At 39.5% G+C, this 20481-nt stretch overlaps 1 protein-coding gene across 3 annotated transcripts; it reads right to left on the reverse strand.

Annotated features, from left to right (window-relative positions):
• Positions 1 to 821: 821 nt before the first annotated feature.
• Positions 822 to 19794, reverse strand: LOC126053023 (interleukin-1 receptor type 1-like). 3 transcript variants are annotated; one of them, XM_049834514.1, is made up of 12 exons: positions 19393 to 19794; positions 18663 to 18849; positions 15878 to 15947; positions 12284 to 12527; positions 11787 to 11973; positions 10806 to 10968; positions 8839 to 8904; positions 8173 to 8278; positions 5990 to 6138; positions 5550 to 5693; positions 3944 to 4105; positions 822 to 3456 (listed from the first exon to the last, which is right to left on the reverse strand). In XM_049834514.1, the coding sequence occupies exons 2-12, from the start codon at positions 18708 to 18710 to the stop codon at positions 3065 to 3067; spliced, it is 1731 nt and encodes a 576-aa protein (XP_049690471.1). In that variant the 5' UTR covers positions 18711 to 18849; positions 19393 to 19794; the 3' UTR covers positions 822 to 3064. The 3 variants fall into 3 exon arrangements, with proteins under 3 accessions (XP_049690471.1, XP_049690473.1, XP_049690472.1); XM_049834516.1 differs by lacking the exons at positions 15878 to 15947; positions 19393 to 19794 and adding an exon at positions 18274 to 18447 and having other exon boundaries at positions 18663 to 18708; XM_049834515.1 differs by lacking the exons at positions 18663 to 18849; positions 19393 to 19794 and adding an exon at positions 18274 to 18320.
• Positions 19795 to 20481: the final 687 nt, after the last annotated feature.

A 20481-nucleotide genomic window follows, 5' to 3' on the forward strand; every position in this document is an offset into this window, starting at 1 on the left:
AAAGAGGAAATGCAAAGTCACTTTTTTTGCTCTTCTGCCTTCTAGGATGCAATACAGAGGTAAATTAAAAGGAAAAAAAAAGAAAAAAGTCAGTCAGGGCTGTCCCATCTGGGGCCACCACATAGACTCCACCAGGTTATAACAACTTCTTCTGGGTTTGGGCTCAGAACACATGCTCCTCCCCATAACATAAACCTCTATCCATTACTTAATACAGTCATAGCTGTGTACATTAAAACCTGAAACAGGCCATCTCTTGGCACTAGCTGCCATAAAGGTAAGAAAGTGGGATATGAAAAATTATGAAAGGAAGAAAGTCTTCCAGAAAAAACTAGCCTCACAGTATGGATTAAAAGACTCAGTGGAATTGTAAAATTTGAGACAAGTTAATCACAAGGCAAGAAAGGGAAGGGGCAACGCGGAGTGCCAAATAAATTGACAGGAACAAGCCAATAGAAGTAAATATCATATAGTTATGGTTGAAAAGTAAAAAATGGTGCAGAAAATGCTTTCAATGTATCTTACACCACAGACTTACCATTCAGACTGTCTTCTCTGTCAGCATAGATAGACAAAAACTGAAATATATCTACGACATTGCGGTGAACAAATACTTTTTCGTGGATTACATTGCATTTTTTCCTTCTGAAGCTACCAAGTTTCCAGAAGCAGACCTCTAGCCAACTAATCATTTGTGCTCTTTATTAAAAAACCCCTCCAATCAGCACATCGATCTCTACTGGATTTCTTTTATTGTATCACAAAAAAATAGTCTGTTTTCCTATGTGACTTGCAAAAAAAAAGTTTCCAAGGGGAAAAAAACACAAAGTTCAACCTCAGAATAAAGTCCCATGATAAAAGGATAAGCCACTTTATGTCATGCTACATTCAGGCAGTTAGCTAACAATTAACCACAATAACTGAAACCTTTCTCCCACACTCATTTTCACATAAGAATACTAAAATGCCTACATAATCATACTAAATGTCGTTGTTTAAAAGAAAGAATCAGGTAGATAAATACTGACTCACAATCATCTATCTTCACTTAAGAGTCTTTAGGAGTCTCATTTAGTAGGAAAATGCTTATCTTGAATATTGTAGCAAATCTCTGAAAAGAACTATGAAAAAAGTAGCCAGAAATCATAACAGCACATTCACAGAAGGAACAAAAAGTACCAGCACAACTCCATGCAAATCAATGTACTTATCTGTAGTACTGGAAATCCTAGTCACTGGTATTTTTTTATTTCAAAGTATATAAAATTAAGACATTGAAAAAATCTACCACAGTTTCAACAACTTTTCTTTGTTATTTCTCTCATTCTACATAGAAAGTAAGAGGGTTCTGTTTTTGAACACAAGTGGGAAAAAAAAAAAACTTTGAAGGAAAGTGTAATTTTCCACACTTTTCTGAGCAAGTCTAAACACAGTGTAAAAATTTGACAACAATGATTATCTAAACTCTCTAGTTCCTAAATTTATTTTTTAAAGGTTCCAGCCTAAACATTATGCATTTCCAAAGAAGACTGATTCAACGTGTACTAGAACAATAGTACCTCATCTGATGGATCTATCCTGTTCAGGTTTCATGGCGACATCTCAGAAGTAAGTCTCTAGTCAATAAAGGCTGTGGAAAATTACACTGCTGTGAACCCCACAGCCAGCAGAATGAGACACTGCTCGTTAAGGATTATTTGCTAGATCTTCTCAAAGAAAAAGGTACCATGAAATGCTATTGCAAATTCTTCACTTTAAACACACGTTCCACTCCTGGACCTTGCTTCCTCTCCCATCAATACAGCCCAGCGAAGAGTATGTTCTACAGCATACACACTTCTGAGAACCAGCTGAAAGGAATTCAGTGACAGATGCTATCCTGGCAATAAAGATAATGCAAGAACCTACTTAACTTCAGAAAAGAACAAAAACAAAAAAGCAAGCAGAATTCACATTTGCATTCAGATGATGCTCTTCAAGGCTGGAGCATGAAAACTCTTGCCACTTCAGACCACCCTGAAAAGGAAGCAGCATGTTGTTCTCTCATGGTGTTGAACACAGAGCAACAGATCGGGGTCCAGAAATACCAAGCTACTCATAAGCAGGTTGATATAGCCACATGCCTCTAATTTCTTCTTTCACAAGTAGACAAGATACTATTTCTTGCCATTAGCACCTGGTCATGTTTCAGAACTGGCCGTTTTCCAGACTTTCCAGGATACCCAGTCCAAGCATAGTCCTTTGATAGATTCTCAGTACATTTCTGTGCTTGTAGTTAGCACAGTTGAGACATGGAATGAGAACATCTGGTTTCCAGAGTAGCAGCACAGTCTAGAAAGCTTCCAGTTTGCAAGAAATCTGAAGTATTTTCAGTTTCCTGACCATTTCAAGAGGCTAAGTTTAGAAACACCCCACAGACCAGGTATCACAGAATTATTCAACAAATGTCTAAAAAGCCATGGATTCCATTCCATTTGCTGAACACATATGGCACCAACTGTTCAGCTGAAACATATTTAGTGTTGTGAGGAGTTCTAAACATATCTGCTATGTCATGTATTTCCCCAACTCCTTCAATAACCAAGGATGAGGCCCGTTGCTCAGGAGGGGACCCCAAAGCTTGCACAGTGCAGATTCTTGCAGTAATGAGGAAGTCAATCACAGAGAGGCAACAAGAAGAGGAACAGAATTAATAGGAAAATGCTGACGACAGAAACAGATTTTTGATTTATCAACTGCAGATTCAATTTTTTAAAAAAATGGACTTCACAGCTGCTTCTTCAGTGGTTATTACATTTATGTGGACCATGACTAATAGTCTACCACCATCAGCAATGCTTACTTCTCATATCTGTGTGAGACTAACACAACAACTTGTTTCATTATCCAAAACCCAGAACAGAAATAAAGTTGCACAGAGTTTTTCTTTTAGGTTGTAATTTGGGGAAAGTATGAGTAGTTTTTACTCCTTGAAGAAAACATTTACTTTATATTATAAAGAATTTGTGTAAAAATACCCCACATTTCAGAATTACCTTCTCACTATTATTTTCATAAGTGCATCTTAACTTCCCTTTGCTGCAGAATTCTTCAAAGTTAGGGGCAACAAATATACTTCAGAATAAGATACCTTTTTCTTGGATGGCATTTGATAGCGCACGTTTTTCCAGAATCTTGTATTTGCTGAACAAGATTTCTCTGAGAAGTCCCCTTTCCACTGGATAGCTCCATGTTTTTGCTTAATGTATCTGATTGATTCCGGCATGCTTGTGTAGTCCTGTATTTCATCCATTTCTATAAGAATCACTTGAATCCCATCACGGATGAGAGCATTATACATAGCTAGTTGTTGTTCAGAGGTACCTTGAAACAGGCAGCAACTAGATGTTTCTGATCCCAAAATAATCATCAGTCTTCTGCTTTGCTTAAGGGTTTCATCAGTAACACTGACCACAGCTATAAGTAATGAAGGAACAATCAAAGTTCGCATAGAAACTTTACAACTGATGTAAAATATTTCTTAATTTTAAAATTGCATATATATGGAGCAGTTGGTAGCTCAGAGGACTAGTTTAAGATCTCCACACTATCATACATGATTCACGACCCATTGGATGAAATTACTGATAAAAATTGTTTTCTTCAGTCCCCAGCCGCAGATATTGTTCAAAAAACTCAACAATATTAATGCTGCTGAATCCTCCTTTGTTCATCACTACAAAAAGTGCAGATACTCATAACATCAAAACAGAATTTTTGGTAAGAAACCAAAAAATTTCAAAATAAAAAAATTGTCCATTGGACAAATGGACAAATTATCCATTAAAAACAAATACAGCTTTGTTTTCCAAAAAGAGGCATTTTTTAAATTGTATATACAATCTTCTAACCCGAGAACAATATGCCAAAAGACAACCTAATAACTCTACTCATTAAAGCATACCTTCTCCCAGTAAATCATCCCTTCCTAATATGAAGAGATGATATCCACATTGTTGTTCTAAAACATCAGGGACTACGCTATGAACAAAGGTTTCGAGACGATAGAAAGTTCTACCTCCACTGCTTTTTGTGTACAGGACATATGCATCGTAGATTTTTCCATCTAAAACAAACACAAATGTTTCTATTAAAAAAACTAAAAATCAGCAATATGCCTTTATTGCAAGGTTCCATATTTGACTGTTTAAAATAAGTAATGGGAGGCTGATTCACCTATCTGACTGAATGATGACAAAGCACTAAAATGCTCTACAAATCAAAAGAAAGATCATCAGCCACAAAACCAGACTTCTTTTCTCATCATGGGGATGGATGTGCCAGCAAGTGAGCTGGATGCAGGACCTGGGAACTGAGGAAGGAGCCTCCAACCCCAGAGGTGCCAGGACATTAAGAAAGTGTCCTGCTGCAGGACCTTCTTCACCACCTCTCCTGAAACAAACTCAACAGCAGTTATCTCCACTTCTGACTAACCACAAGAGAAGGTGGAAGATGGCAATTCTTTCTAGTAATATTTTTGTGGGGGAAAGGCAGGTAGAAGAAAAGGCCAAAAGGCAGCTGGTGTTTTGAGAGTTAAAATTGCATAATAAACAGGAACAAAGGAACCAAATCAAAATCAGATTTAACCCAACAAGTTAAGTTTAGCTCAAGTTTCTTTGTTGTTTGTTTTGTTTTTTGTTTTTTTTTTTTAATTAGAACTCTATTAAAGTGTTCTGGGAAAACTGAAATTTTAACCAGAAGTTGAAATTACTTTTCTGTGAAAACATTTAGAACAGCCATGAGGAAACATTAACTATCTCAATACACATAATCCATTTACTTTCAAGCTATGGGGAACTTCAGACAGTCTAATTCTGAGCACTGCCATGAATAATATCTATAATGTTGCACTTATCCAATTTTTTCATACCTATCCAATGTATTGGTCTACACCACAGCAATCAAAACACATAAGAAGAATCACATAATAGAGAACTAGTAGCATTTTTTCTCTTTGGCATGTAAACATCATAACTGACAGGACTGAAAGAAAAGTGTTGAGTAAAAGAAGTTGGAAAAAAAAGAAAACTAACAAAATTAATCTCTGAGAAAATGAGAGTCTGATTTTCAATATAAATATTTAATGCACGTCTTTAAACAGCTAGTTTACAGGATGTAGCTCTGCTGACACCTATTGATCATCATCAGAGTGACCATAAATCTACATGTAAAGAAACTACTTTACAGAAAAGCAAAAAGCAACATGCTAATTTGGCAATAACCTGGAGGTCTTTTTGACCTATCCCACCATGACTGCCTTCAACATTATGCAGTGTTTATTAACTCAACTGTGATTATATATTTTACCCATATGACTGAAAAAAATCCCCCCCAAAATGTCTTTGTGTGTATCTGAAAATTCCTCAAAGAAATTCCACATACATTCTACTAAATAATCACATTATTGCTTAGAAGTAATGGCAAGTGAAAAAAAAAAAAATAAAAAACCAATAAGCTAGTTACACTAGCTAACATACTACAGATTAACATACCTGGTCACACTTACATACCTTCCTTACTTGCAAAGGCACAGACAGAATTACGGTACCAAAGCACCAAGTCAATCTTGAAAATCTTGTAGATTATTGAAGTAACAAATGTTAAAATTAACAAAGAGACAAGTCCTCCAGTCAGCCATCTTTTTATATCAGGAACTGCACAAAAATACAAGACGACTGTATTTTAAATGATAAATTTGTCCAAACCTTTCCTTTCACACAAATGTAATACAAATTTGAGTATCAATTTCTCACTTCCATCTACCTGTTTTTTTAATAATGATAAATACGCTACTACAGTGACACCTTCCCTATGCACAGGTACATGTATACCTACTACAAACTATAATCCATCTGCCTCCTATCAACATGATATATGAGCATTTGGTATCAAAACCCCTTCTGAGGAAGTCAAGACAAACGCAGGCCTCAAAAATAACAGTATTTCTTACCTCTGCGTTTTAATATAATATAGGATGCAACCTGCCCAAAGGCATTTGAAGCTTGACAGACAAACGGTTGTTCATAATCTTCACTATTCACTTCCAAAATTATTAACTTTACAGAATGCATAGGGCGTCCATCGTAAGAAGTTTCCTCCCTATCCAAAAGGCGACAAATAGAGCCATAAAACCACAGCCCTTTCTGGAATGGCTTCATCACTAACAGCTGCAGCATGACAATGTGTGTTTCCATCTGCAAACATCAACCACACTTCAGAATAGATGAGCAATTACATTATATGAAGGAAACCCAAACAAGAGTCAGGCCTGTAATTGACATTTAGCATAGACACTGGAAAACATCAAGACATTATCTTACTTGAAGCTGTGTTTCCCCAAAGGAATATAAGGTTTCTATAGGCTGAAGTACAAAAATACACTTTACAAACCTAAGCAAACCCTTGTTATGGACTTCCCAGCCCCTGTAAGAGTAGGTGAAGAGAGAGAAACTCCACAGCGTGATATGACACAAAAAGAGGCCCTGGTACAAGGGCATCATCTTGCAGTAAACAGCTCTGGGACAGGGAAGACATCAAAGGTGGTGACCCTGCAGCAAACACCAACTCACAGTGTGATTCCAGCTGCAGGGAGTGGAGTCTAAACTGCTGCTTCACCCCATAGATCAGAACAGACTTGTAACAGCTACAGTGTCAGGCTGCACCATTAAGAGACACAGATTATCCCCTAGACATTGTACAAGGAACAAATGAATCAACATCACTAATGCAACCAATGACTAACGGGTGCAAAGACAACTACATAAGTGCTAGGAAGTACAAAAAAATAACACTGCTTTTATGGTATCAATTCAGTGACCGTGTGCCTCTGCATTATGGCCCAATTGTTTATGGCACTAATTCCTTCTGACACTACAATATATTACTTTTGTATAGGGTTTTCTCTTGGTGAGCACTCAAAGAATTCAGCATTTTATTTCCCCCATTGTTTTATGATAAGACCTGTTTCCCACAACTATATTCTTACTTTGAAGATATCATTCTCATTTCTTCATCAGTTTTTTAGTCATAGATAGTGCTTGAGAAGTCACAAAAATGATCACATTTTTTCTTCCTAGCACTACCATGAGATGAGGGCTGACAAAAAACCTGCAATTTTTACTTCCCAACCTGTCACACCTAAGAAACTTTCAGGTTGCCTTCTGCTCCAATTTTAGTTGCTTTTTCAAGTCAGGTCTACTTTCTTCCCTCCTAACTCCATTTAACCTGCTTTTCACCCTCACCATATCTCCCAGTTGCCCTTCTCATGCTTTACTCAGTCTGGGTCCATTTTCCTCCCAAACCCCAACTCATCACTGGAAATCCATCTCCCTTTTCTCCTCTCACCCCACTAAGCTTCAGTACAAATGTCCTCAACAAAGTCTTCCATTATAGCTCTTCAGCTGATCTCCGTTACATTTCTCTGACTCAAGGCTCTTAAACCTGGAAGTCTCAATTACTCCTGTAAAGCATGGTTTGACCTCTTGAAACCTTTCAGAGAGGCAGACGTGAGGGGAAAGGAAAATGCAGAAGAGACAGTCTGAAGATCATGTGCTTGGACATGCTTGATCCAACTAAAAGAAGTCTCTGCCAGGCCAGAGCCTGCTCAATAGAAACTGTATCACAATTATGAAACTGTGTCATGGTTTAACCCCAGCCAGCAACTAAGCACCATGCAGCTGCTCGCTCACTCCCCCACACACTCCCTCCGCCCTCCCGCCAGTGGGACGAGGGACAAAATCGGGAAAAGAAGTAAAACTCGTGGGTTGAGATTAAGAACGGTTTAATAGAACAGAAAAGAAGATACTAATAATGATAACACTAATAAAATGACAACAGCAACTAAGTCTATAAAAAACCTTTTCCCAAGGTTGAAAATTAAGACATATTTTTACAATGATCAATGATCAAAAGGAGCACAATCACATGTGAAAGCCATGCGCCTCCTAAGTTTCAAGTTTCTACTTCAAAGCAGGAAGTGAATTGGAGGAGGTAGGAGTTAAAGAGCTTTTAAAAAGAAAGCTATCTAAGCAAGTGAAAAACATTGCTAAATATTTTAATGTCGAAGAGAGAAAGTGCCAACACACGAAGAAAGAAATGCCAACACAGCATTTTCCAATCTGAAAATATACTTACTCATAGGGACTTGCAAAAATTCTGCTCATATACACACCGTTGCCAGTCCAAAACACCTCATACCCATCGGCACCTGTTGTATTGCAATCCACTGTAACCTGTGAGCCTATAAAATTATGGTACAAAGTGAAAAGTTAATTTCCATAATCTAATTAAAGTCTATACAATTCCGTACACAGATTCCCACACAGACCAGCTAAGGATGGTCCCACACCCTTTCAGAAAAGTTACTCTAACAGAGGGTCTATATACACAGTGATCTTCAGGTTCATAAAGAGCCTAGTAGGAGGGAAGAAGCTAAATCCAGGAAGAAGATGCCTCTCTGGGGCATCACTTTCCCTGCAGATTCAAAGATGGATCTGTTCTTAGGATCTATTTCAGAGTTACGGAAAGCAATAGATGTGACAGAGAATCACTTGGGTTCCCTACAATTTTCCTCGCATCTGAGAAATTTCCCCGGGACTTGGTAAGCAACATGTCTTGTCTCTTTCCCTCTCACCCCAAAACACTCCTCCTTCAGGAGATCAACATAGAGAAACTGAGCTGGCCACTGAACTAGTTTTTGTCAAAAAACAAAAACAAGAAAACACAGAATATGGCACTCCTTGAGTAGAAGTTTTCACTAGGATACAAAAATCATATTTCCTTATAAAGAAAACTACTTACCAAGTTCCACTTCAATTGAGTTGTTTCTTGGATAAGATATTTCTGGGGGCTTTTTTGGTGGGCTCACTGACCAAAAGAAAGAAAGTGCTTTTCAGAAAACTGAGGGCACTTGCAGTCTCTTCTATGCTCTACAACCTAAAAAAACCCTGTCCTATGGGCAAGATTGTCAGCAATTGTATAACAGACATCACTCAATACTAAAAGTATATCTCAGGTAGTCGTTACTTCTGACTTGAAGCTAAACTATTCTTTGTCCCACCTCTTTCAAAACGTAGTGCCACAAATCTCCACACACTCATGGTGGACTGGCTGTTCCATGGCATAAAAATCTTGTAATATTGCATGCACAGGTGCTGAGAAGGATATGGGTAAATACCTACAGTATTACGCCTCTACAATCTGGATAGCCTGCCACCCAGTACCCAACAGATACAAACTGGAGCCAAATACTTTTACAGTGCAATTCATCTATTTTAGACTTTTACTGTTATAAAGGGGAAATTTAATTTCTGTACTCTAGTTAAAGACCTTACAATTCTTCCCACAGAGCCATCCATAAGGAATTACAACACCATTGGACCCCTTTAGACGTTTACACTAGGAGTTGATATGCGACACTCTGGAAAGCTTATTTCTCTCTACAGGCTACAAAGAGGGAGTAATCAACAGGTGGAGATCTAGACATCTACATTAGAAATGTCTCAGTATGGCTAAATGAATCCCAGCTTGGAGGGTCCCTCAATGAACACACATACCATTTCCAGCTGTCTCAGGCAGCTATAGGATGTTTTAGAACATTTCCTATCAGATATTCAAAGTTCAAGGAAGTTTCTCCAAGAGCACAAATTAACAAAAAGAAATCATGAAGCATCTCTTTTGAGACCCCTAGCAAAGCACACAGGATTGCCCCACATGTATCTTTCCTTTCCCCTTCTGGAAACTGGGTCTGCACTATTGCTTGGACTCCAAATCACCCATTTTAGTGTAGACTTGCTCAGCTGGAATCTTTAAAAACAACTGAGCTGCCTTCAGTCATTTACAGCAAAGGAGTGATATGATTTTGTTTCAGCTGAGTAATGGGAGCTGAAATGACACTAAAAGAGAAGTTCTAGGGGCAGATTTTAAGACCAGAATGATCATTTCATCTGGTCTGACCTTATGTTTCTTGTATTTTGTTTATCCACTTCATATACATATGACATTATCATATATACACACACAAACACAGTTGTATGCAATCTATTAGTAAACCTGAAAAAATGTCTTTCATCAGCTGGAATGTAAAAACACTATTGGTATTTCATACCTTGATATAGCACAGCCTTTTCAGTGATCCAATATCAATTTCATAATGCTGTGCTAGCAAAGGAGTTCGCATTTTACAGCTAGGCCTTCTTTTATGTTTTTTGTTGTGCTGGTGGGCCCCTGACATAAATCAGGGTCTACTGAGCTAGATACATGGTATCAGGGATCAGCAGTTCTTGTGCTGAGGAGCTTAAAACCACAAAACAGAAGAGACAAAGGTTTGAAGGAAACACACAGGACACACAGAGTCAAGATACTGCTACAATTTGGGCTTGTAGAGTTTGTTCTTCTTGCATCCAGAGGATAATATAAAAGAGAGAGAAGACAGGCAGGCAGAAGAGAGGCTGCAGCTACAGCAGAAAGTATTGTGCCTACCAAGCCTTACATGGCACCTGTTCAGGGACCTTGGCAGCTGGTCTGGGCAGCAAAGCTTTGAGATCCTAAAAGTTTGAACAAGGGAACAAATCTTCAACACAGTAGCAACGACAGACAAAAATATATAAACTCCCAGTCAGCATTTCTTTCCCTCATATTTAGGTGAAACTAATAGCCCTAAGGAAGTCTATCCACAAATTCGGTCTTTCAGCTTTAGACTTTAGAAATTTGGACAAAAATCTGGAGTCATTATTCTGAACACAAACACAGTGACATTATCTACTTACCTTCTACAGTCAGACTGATGTCTCGTGAAATGTTATACTGTTTTCCATTGTAGGTGTATGTTGTTTCGCATGTATAGTTTCCTTGATCATGTACAGTCACATTGAAAATTATAAGATCCCTGTTTGAGAAGGCAAACCTTTTCCCTTCCAGCAGCTGGCAGTCCTAAACGTGTGTAAAGAACTCTGTTAATTCATATCACTATCTCTTTCCATGGCTTGTCTCTCTTTAACGCAATCTGAACTTTCAACAGACCACAGCATAAGGACGGATGCTTTGCAGAGGCTGATGAAGAGCAAGGGTGGTGGAAGTAAGAAACAAAGTGTGCTTCATTTTGGCTCTGAGCTTTTAATTCAAAGATATTCCAGTTCATTTCCTATAGAAAACAACTTTCAATATCAGAGAAATAAGAAAGTGAAATGCAAGTGTCAGGATTTGTAAAAGCATTCATTAATTAAGAATCACTCAATCATTGGAATTATTATTTTTTTTAAAGTACTTAAATACTCTTGGTATCATATGGACTGCATAGGCATGAGGCAGGAATACTGCAAAAAGCACTACGTTCTTGCAACAGAATGAGCCTATAAATAAGAAGGAACAATATGAAATAGCATTTATTTAATGGAACAATATTGAGCACATAATGGATATGCCACCTCTCACAAATAACATACGAAATCTGTTTCCACACAAAAGAAATTCACGACAGTGTTTCGCTAGCAGGTAAAAAGATGCCACCTGGTGGATACATGGGTCAACGTCTCTCCTACATCTAAGCTAAATTTCTACTCCGTTAATCAAAAAACCTATATACACCTTTAAAAGATAAACAGTCTTAATCCTCTTCCAATTTGTTTTAAAAGCATTTTTCTCCCATTTACAATAAATCTTTAGTTTTTCTCCTACAATGCACAAACATTAGTGATTTATATTTTAAATAATGGACAGTTATAAGACAGTACAAAACACAGCATTCTCACCTTATACCAATGAACAGGCTGAATATTCTTGTCATTCCTGAAATAATCCAAGTGTGGACACACAACCTTTGCAGATGATGATGTGAATATCACCTCCTTTACAGCAAATTTTTCATTTAAGCATAAACCATCAATCCTCTCAAAAACTGTTACTTTTGTACAAGTTTTCCTGCAGCTTGTCAAATTCCTGCAATTAATATAACATAATAGAATTAGCCTATTTGGCATATTTTCCAACTCAAAAATACATGGTATTCTTTTTGGAGAAGAAAGAGAGGACAAGAAGTTTACAGTTTCTCTAACAGATTTACTTTTGCCTACTAGGAAAAAGCACCCAAAAATAGACTTACTTTCCCCAACCTAAAGTTAGTTTTTGTGAATGCACTCTCCCTTCTCTATTAGTACCTGTCTTACCCACCAAATTCTACTTGCTTTCTAGAAGTTATTCCCTTTGCAACTCATTTCTGTAACAACATAATTTTTTTTTAAACTTTCACCTTATGACACATTCATAATCTCCAGAATCTTCTAACATTGCAGGAAGAAACCAAATTAAATTATTCTGCTGATGAATTCTAGAAAATTTGTCTCTAGGCACAGCTGTCTGGTTACCAACTTTATACCATGTTAAGTTGTAGTCTTCACTTTTCAAGCTCTTTTCCAGTGAACATTTAATAGCAAGAGGCTGCCCATCAGGCACAAGACTTTGCCTCAACATCACATCATAGGCTTCACATTTCTCTAAAGGAAAGAGATAAACATTAAAGAAAACCTCAAACATTGTAAAAGGATATACTAAACTCATTTCTTGATTGCATTTAGAAAGTTTATTGGAGTTTTCACTTCCATTCGCAAGGCATCTACTAAAAACAAAATTATAATCCCTTATCTTTACAGTTGAGAGTACTACTTAGTGATATACAAATATAGTTATGCAACTGAAATGAAATGCTTGGTTGTGAATGCAAACTTTACACTCACTAGAATCTCTTCGTTTGCAGCAGACTGTCATTTGTATGTTTTAGTTCAGATGAAAATTACTAAAGTACTTGTATTTCTCCAGTTTGTTTCATGCGAATGTACACACACACATGTACACACAAATTTCACATTTAATGTCTTTTTGTTAATTTCACTTAACTGTAGTCAAAGTAAGTCTTCAAGACAGACTATGTTTCCAGTACCCAAATGTCCTAAGAGGACACCGACGTTCAAGTTGCTGTTGCACAAACATTGTTTCTTATGGAAATTTCAACTAACCCTTCATTTGTGAGCATTTAGAGAGGAATTATTACAAGCACTTACCAATGAGCTCATTTTCTTTCCTCCTGACCCAAGGACATTCAGACAAGAAAAAAGCAACACCATGAGATTTCTTTTTTTTTTTTTTTTTTTTTTTGCCATCAACATGAAAGGCACCAACTCTGGATACCATAGTCACACTCCTCAGTCAGTAGTATATTTATCTAAAATTCCTTGTTTTGTTAGAATATAAGAACAGCCACAGAGTCACATAAGTTTCTGTCTAGCCCAAAACCCTGCCTCTGATAACAACCAGTGGCAAATGTGTGAGAAAAGAGAGTAGGACACAAAAAGTAGACTAATACTTTGCTTTCAGCCTCTTTCTTTCCTCTTATGTTTTGCATGAAAAACCATGTACTGGCTTTTATCACTTCTCTGGGTATCATGTATTTCTTGTAATGAGAAATGGCAAAGTAAACTTTCCCTCATCTGCCTAGTCTACGGTATTTACAATTTGATAGATGTCCATCACATCTTGCCTCAGTCATCTCTTTTCTTTATGTCAAAATCCTCATTCATTTAATGACTTCTAATTATGGAAGCCATACCATATCAGACAACACTGTCACTCATCTCTCTACCTCTTCTGATACAGTCTTTCTGAGATGGAATGACCAGAACTGCAGAGTTCAATTGATGCACATTCACCATGGGGTTACAGAGTAGCATAACGAAGCTTTCTGTTTTCTGCTCTACTGCTTCCAAAAAATTCTGCTTTTCTGACCACCACTGATGACAGAGCTAATGCTTCCAGAGAGCATCCAGAGATGTCAAAGTGGCATTTTTCCTAAGTGGTTATTAGCTGACTTAATGCTCACATCACACACACACAATATACGTTTCTGTTATACATGTATGACCCTTCCAGGACCTCCATATCCATTTGATTTTACTTATTGACGTTCTGTCACTAAACCTTTCAATATCCAGACATCATTTGCATAGTGAGCATTAGTTTTAACCACCAAAGGATAATTTTGTATCATCCACAGTTGTCACCCCCCCACTATAAATCTTTTCCAAATTACTTATCAAAACATTGAATTGCTCAGATAGCTGTATTGAATGCCTCATAACAACTTTGACAGTTATAAAATGCTGTGTCCACAGGAATGGATAACCCTTTTCTGCCACTAAACACTAATATTCTTAAATATTGTCATTTTTTTTTACACAATTCTTGCCTCAGTTTCTCTGAAATCCCCCTCCCCCAAAGCCCTCCATTATTTCCATGGAGCAGGAAAGAAATTACAAGGTACACACATAACTAAGACAACAGAACTCTGTTACTGGGGGGAGGGCAGCCAAATAATCACCCTTCCATATGATTACTTACTTAGCCAAAAACCAGACTATCCAATGGACTGGTGAACCCTGCAGCTTGTCCATCCATGGGGAAAAAAAAAACAAAACCAAACCAGAACGAAACTATTTCTGACCTGGCTTTCTAGAAACTCAAGGAATGGAAATTAATAAAGTTTTTCTTTTAACAGTCTGGCACTGCTGCAAAATTCCAGGTGGAATGACAGGATTATGACAGCAACTCATCTGAACCATCTGAAATGTTTTGAACATGAACTGGATTGTTGGTTAACAGCTGAAGGGCAGAAACAAGCAGTTGCATCCCAGTAGCCTAGCAATTTTACAAAAATCTAGATGTTATATTATTGTCAAATGGCTGTATTTTCCAATATGGAAAAATCCTAAGGACACACTGTAAAGTTAAAACTACAACTCAATTCATCAGTTTATACACCAGAGAGTTGTGCTGCCTTTCAGACAGACCTTGACAGGCTGGAGAAGTGGGCTAACAGGAACCTGAAGAATTTCAACACAGGGAAGCGTGAAGGCCTGCATCTGATGAGGAATGACACAAAGCACCAGCACAGGCTGGACACCATTCAGCTGGAAAGCAGATCTGCAGAGAAGAACACTGGGGTCCTGGTAAACAATAAACTGACCATGAGCCACCAATGCTCCCTCATGGCAAAGAAGGCTTATGGTGTCCTGGGCTGCATTAGGACCTGCCAGCAGGTCGAGGAAGGCGACACTTCCCCTCTACTCAAGCACTGGTGAGGCCACATCTGCAGTACTGCAGCCAGTTCTGGGCTCCTCAGTACAAGAGAGACATGTATTTACTGGAGAAAGTCTAGCACAGGGCCACAAAGACAATTAAGGGAGTGGAGCATTTCTCACATGAAGAGAGGCTGAAAGAGCAAGGACTGTTCAGCCTAGAGAAGAGAAGGCTTGGGGAGTGTGTGGGTTGATCTTACCAATGTGTATAAATACCTGATGGGAGGGAATGAAGAACAAAGAGCTAGACTTTTACCAGTATTGCCCACTGGCAGGACAAGAGGCAATGACCACAAACTGAAACACAAAAAATTCCATCTGAACACAAGAAAACACTTTTTTACTGTGACAGTGATCAAACACTGGACCAAGTTGTGCAGAGAGGTCACGGCACCTCCATTTGTGGCGATACTCACAATCCAGCTGGACACAATACTGGGCAACTTGCTCTAGCTGACCATTGGAGGGGGGTCAGGGAGGTTGGACTGGATGATCTCAAGAGTTCTTTTCCAACCTAGATCATTCTGTGATATGACAATACATAAAATAGCACATATTGTATGTTCTATAGGCTCCTGCTTTTAGGACTGTTTAAAAGAACTCACTGGCATGCACATAAATTTGACTTTTACAGCCATTTTCACAGAAAATTAGTATTACTTGTGTGAAAAAATAAGTTTCAGAACAAGACTTTCCATAGCCACCAATAAACTTACCTGCAATAATTAAAGACAGAAATGCTGTTGTGATATTACACAAAACCAATGGTTTTGCTGTCATGTTTCCCTGCAGAAATGGAAAAAAACCTTTCAATTAGTGGTTTCCAATATAAACTTCCACAATTTAAAGTCAATGTTTCCATTAGACAGTTAATGCAGGATGCAGGAAATATAGGAATTGTCTTTGGCTGGTTTTGAGCCTGTTACCTGCTTGTTTTACCTGACAGCTCCTAATTATTACACCAGAAGAAAAAAAATGAGTGAACATTTCCTATTCAGCTTGTCAAGCAGTCAGGATTTTTTACATCTCTAGAATACTCCTCCCCAGTTCTTGCTTTCCCAAGCTACAGTCTTAGTCTCTCTAATTGTCCCTTAGATGGAATCTGATTTCATTTTTCTGATCATCTTTGCCACCCTCTTCTTACCATCTCCAGTTATGCTACAGCTTGTCTGAGGTGGGGAGGGAAGAACAGAACTTGCATACAGCCTTCAAAACATAGGTGCACTACGGATTTATAAACTAAAACAATGAATTTTTTTCTGGGGTTTTTTTCCCCATAATTTCCTAATCATTTCTAACAATCTACTTGTTCTTTGAGTACTACTGAGTATTTCCATGAGCCTATGTAGTAAAATCCCAAGACCTCATCACTGAGTGTTAAAAATCAGCTAAACCTAGTCAGCCACTGAGCACACGTTAGGATTTTGCCCATATCTTTTCATTTAAAATTTTCTTTATGTTTATCTACAGCAAATTTATTCTGCTATTACTATGCAGTCTATCATGACATCCTTCTGCCACTCTTTCCAACTAACACCTCTGTATTCTAGCCTGAACAGCTTTGTATTGTGGACAAATTCTGCCACTACAATAATTCCCCTCTATCCAGATCATTAAAAATACACACTGAGCAGAAGAGAGTTGTTTGGGACTCCAGTAGTGATCTTCCTCCACCTGAAAAATTGAGCATTTATCTTTTACCTACTTACTTATACATGTGAGAATAAATATATTATGGCAGCCTGGCTTCATTGACAGCCTCTGCCGAATGCCTTTTGGAAATTAAGGCAGATTGTATCAACCATGTCTCCTGCATCCAGCATGTTCACATACATGTGTACAATTCTAACACACTTCTAGTATTTGAGAGCCATGACTTCCCTTTACAAGAGTCACTGTTGACTCCTTCCCTGCCTAATTTATCCTCATTTCCACTGGTTCCATTCTTTAAAGCAGTTTCTACCTGGCTGCCTTCTGCAGATACCAGGCTCACTGGTCTCTACTTTCCTGGCTCTCTTTTGATCACTTGGGGAGAATAAAAAAAAAAAAAAAAAATTATCATTTTCTGATCTTTCAGTCCCAAAGCTGCTTTAAATAAGACATTTACAACAAGAGAACACAGGAGTGAGTACCAGCCAGTTGTGATGCTTTTTTACAGATCATTTCATTCTATTACTGCCTTTTACTGACTTTTCAATTTGAGACAGATCCTTACATGGAAGATCACCCATAAGAAAAGGTACTGGCACTAAAATCCATGCTCTTCCAAGATGAGTACAAATGCAAAAACAACTTCTTTTTTCCCCTTGCTATGTTCGTGTCTTCCTATAGCCCATCCCAAAGGGGGTTTTTGTACCTGAATGATCTATTGGCTCTCAGGACTCTTCTTATCCCTAATGTGTCTGGAGAAGGACCTGTTAGCTGCATGCCTCTGATAAGTTGTTCCTTAACTTGGCCTGCCTTACTGGTTTTTTTCTGTTCAGCCTACCAAAGTTTTTACAGCACTGAGAAAGGACAAATGCAATTATTCTAACGGAAGGATCAATAGGAGCACCCCATCCCTGTTGTGAAGAATCTTTAGCTGATCACCAATTTCCACAATAGTCAAAGACGACACTTCCAGCTGCTGTGTCTTACTTCACCAAACTGACTCAGAAGCATGCCATATATTGAGTCATCCACACTGCTTCTTGCAGTGCCTGCTTTCTTCCTTCCTCCCCTCCACTTCTCTCCTCCCTCATTGCAGACTTCTGCTCAAATTACTAGGCAGGTCTTTTCTTGCCCAGCTGTAACACGGAATGATTCCCATTAAGAATGCAGAGCATAAAAAGAAAGACACAAAACTTTAAAATCACTGGAGGAGGTTTATGTGTGTTAGCACAAAAGCTCCAACTTTCTTCACTAATTGTGATGGACAGTAACTCTTAAAATCTCTGGTTTTCAACTTTGAAGAAGATGAAAATATTATAATGAAAATAATTTAAAAAGAAAACAGGACTGAATAGACTCCACTTATGAACAGGTTTGTTTGTTTTTTGGTTTGTTTTTGGTTTTTTTTACAACTTCTCTGAATTGCTGTTTTTTCATAGGCTCTGTTCCATTATAGCATTACCTTACGCTAGTGTTCTGTCTCACACATGCTCTCTTAAGCAGTTTTTTGTCCCAGCAGTAGATGCAGCAGTAGTATTTTGCCGTGTTCTGAAGGAAAGTCTTCCAGAATCCTGCTTCTCTATAAATTCGGTGTTCTATTTAAATTGTAACTTGCCCTTTTGCCAACACTGAAGACCTGGAAATATATATAGCCCTGTATAAACCATACATGTGAGCTGCTCTGAGGAGACTCCTTCTCATCTTTGACTTTTCACAATGAAAAAACTTCCATTTCTATGAAAGGTATACCCAACAGCAAAATTAGGCTCTGTTCTGTCCATGCATTCACATAATTCATGATGAAAATAACAAACATATGTCTGCACAGCCGAGTGCATATATTTTTCCTACCGCATTCCACCATGATAAACAGCTGAATTTCTCCCTTTTCCCAGACATTTTGTCCACATCTTGAGCCTGCAATCGACCTGTGGAGCTTTACCACTCAGGCCAGAATTCAGCTGGAATTATCTTTGCCCAAATTTTCCAGAGGGGAAAAAATTCCATGTATCTGAAGCCATGTCCATAAAGTTTCACTCTGAAAAGAAATATTTGTATCAATTTAAGATTAAAAAAAAAAAGACAAGTTTCTGAAAGACGTCTTCAATGATAACCTGCACCTGAAGTGCAATTACAGCATCCACCATAGCACACAGTAAAGCATAATTCTCATTAAAATCTGTCATTAAATTGTTACAGCCACTTTTTCCTCTGCTGTCTAGTCTTTTCAAAGTTGATCTACTCCATTAAAAAAACAAACTAGTCTCAGCAGAACTTTGAAGAATCACAGCTTTCACTAATTTTTGCACACTTGTGGCACGTTTTCTTTGAATGCCTTATTCAAGAACAAGGACAGATTAAAACATGCATAACGGTCCTGTTCTCAGAATTGAGAGAACTGACAGAAAGTCAGAGTATCACACCATGAGCCCCTGAACATTTTAAATCATAACAAAATATATATTCATATTACCTTAAAAGCTTCTATTAACTGCAAGGCACGCCATGCCTCTTCAAGCGAACTTAATCAAGTGTCTCACTTTTGATCTAGGAGAAATGATTACAGCAAATGCATACATACCTTTGGTGTCGAGGTACACCTAACTGGTGCTGAAGAGCTGGGTTAGCCCCCGCGTTGGGATGCAGTTACAGCGCTGAGAGGATCTCGATCGCCGTTTTTCCCATGAATCGCAGACACCCCTCACCAGCTACGGCAGGAAATTATTTTTTTCAATATTCTTCCTTTAAATTCTTAGGTATTCCTGGCAACGTTCACTTGGAAAGAAGGGGCTGTAGCTCTTCGGCGGTGTCGGAACCGCGCTCCCGGCCGCCCTGAGGCAGCAGACCCACCAGACCCCGGGGCCGAAACCGAACTTCGAAGAAAAGGCACTTTCACGCTTTCCCTCAAAAAAATGAGCCACGTCACACCCGCGGCTCGCAGAGGAAAACGCTGACCTTTCCGAACCAGGTTCCACTCCCACTCCTGAACTGTCCTCAGCCCGCGGTTTCCTCAGGAGACACCAGCTCCCTCTGAGACACCTCCCAGCCCCCCCCCCCCCCCCCCCCCAAAAACCGGGACATGGGAGCCAAGCGCGGCTATCGGCGCCTCTCTACGGATTTACCTACCCACCCACCCCCCCCCCCCGGATCATCCCAAGCTGGCCGACGCCGCCCGCCCTCTTATCACGACCGACGGAAAAGAGCGGTCCCCGCTACACTTAACCATTCCCCCCCGGCCACCGCCACCCCTTGGCTTTCGGGGGCGGCCCCTCACCACCCCCCACCCGGCCGGCATTACCACGGAGTCCTCCACCCACCCTCACCCGCCGCCCAAGCCGCGAAACGGCCGCCCCGCTGTGAGGGGAAGCCCCGCCGTCCCCCCTCACGGGCTGAGGGCGGGCACCCGGCTTCCCTCAGGACCGGGCGGGAAGGGGGGAACCGGCGCCCCGGGGAATCCCCGGCTGCTTCCTACCGGCTGCCGGCCCGGCCCCGGTCGTGTGAGGGCGGAGAGAAGCGGGGGGAGCCCCCGCTGCCGTCTCCTAGAAAGCCCGGGCAGCCCGCGGCGCGGCTGCCGGCCCTCGCCCCGTCTCACAGACGGCTCCTGCCGGCGAGGCCTCGCCCTCCCCCGGCTGCCGCTTTCGCACACCTGGGTGCCCCCGCGTCAGGGCCG

This window comes from Accipiter gentilis, chromosome 31, assembly GCF_929443795.1.
Source record: "Accipiter gentilis chromosome 31, bAccGen1.1, whole genome shotgun sequence".
NCBI classification, from domain to species: Eukaryota; Metazoa; Chordata; class Aves; order Accipitriformes; family Accipitridae; genus Astur; species Astur gentilis.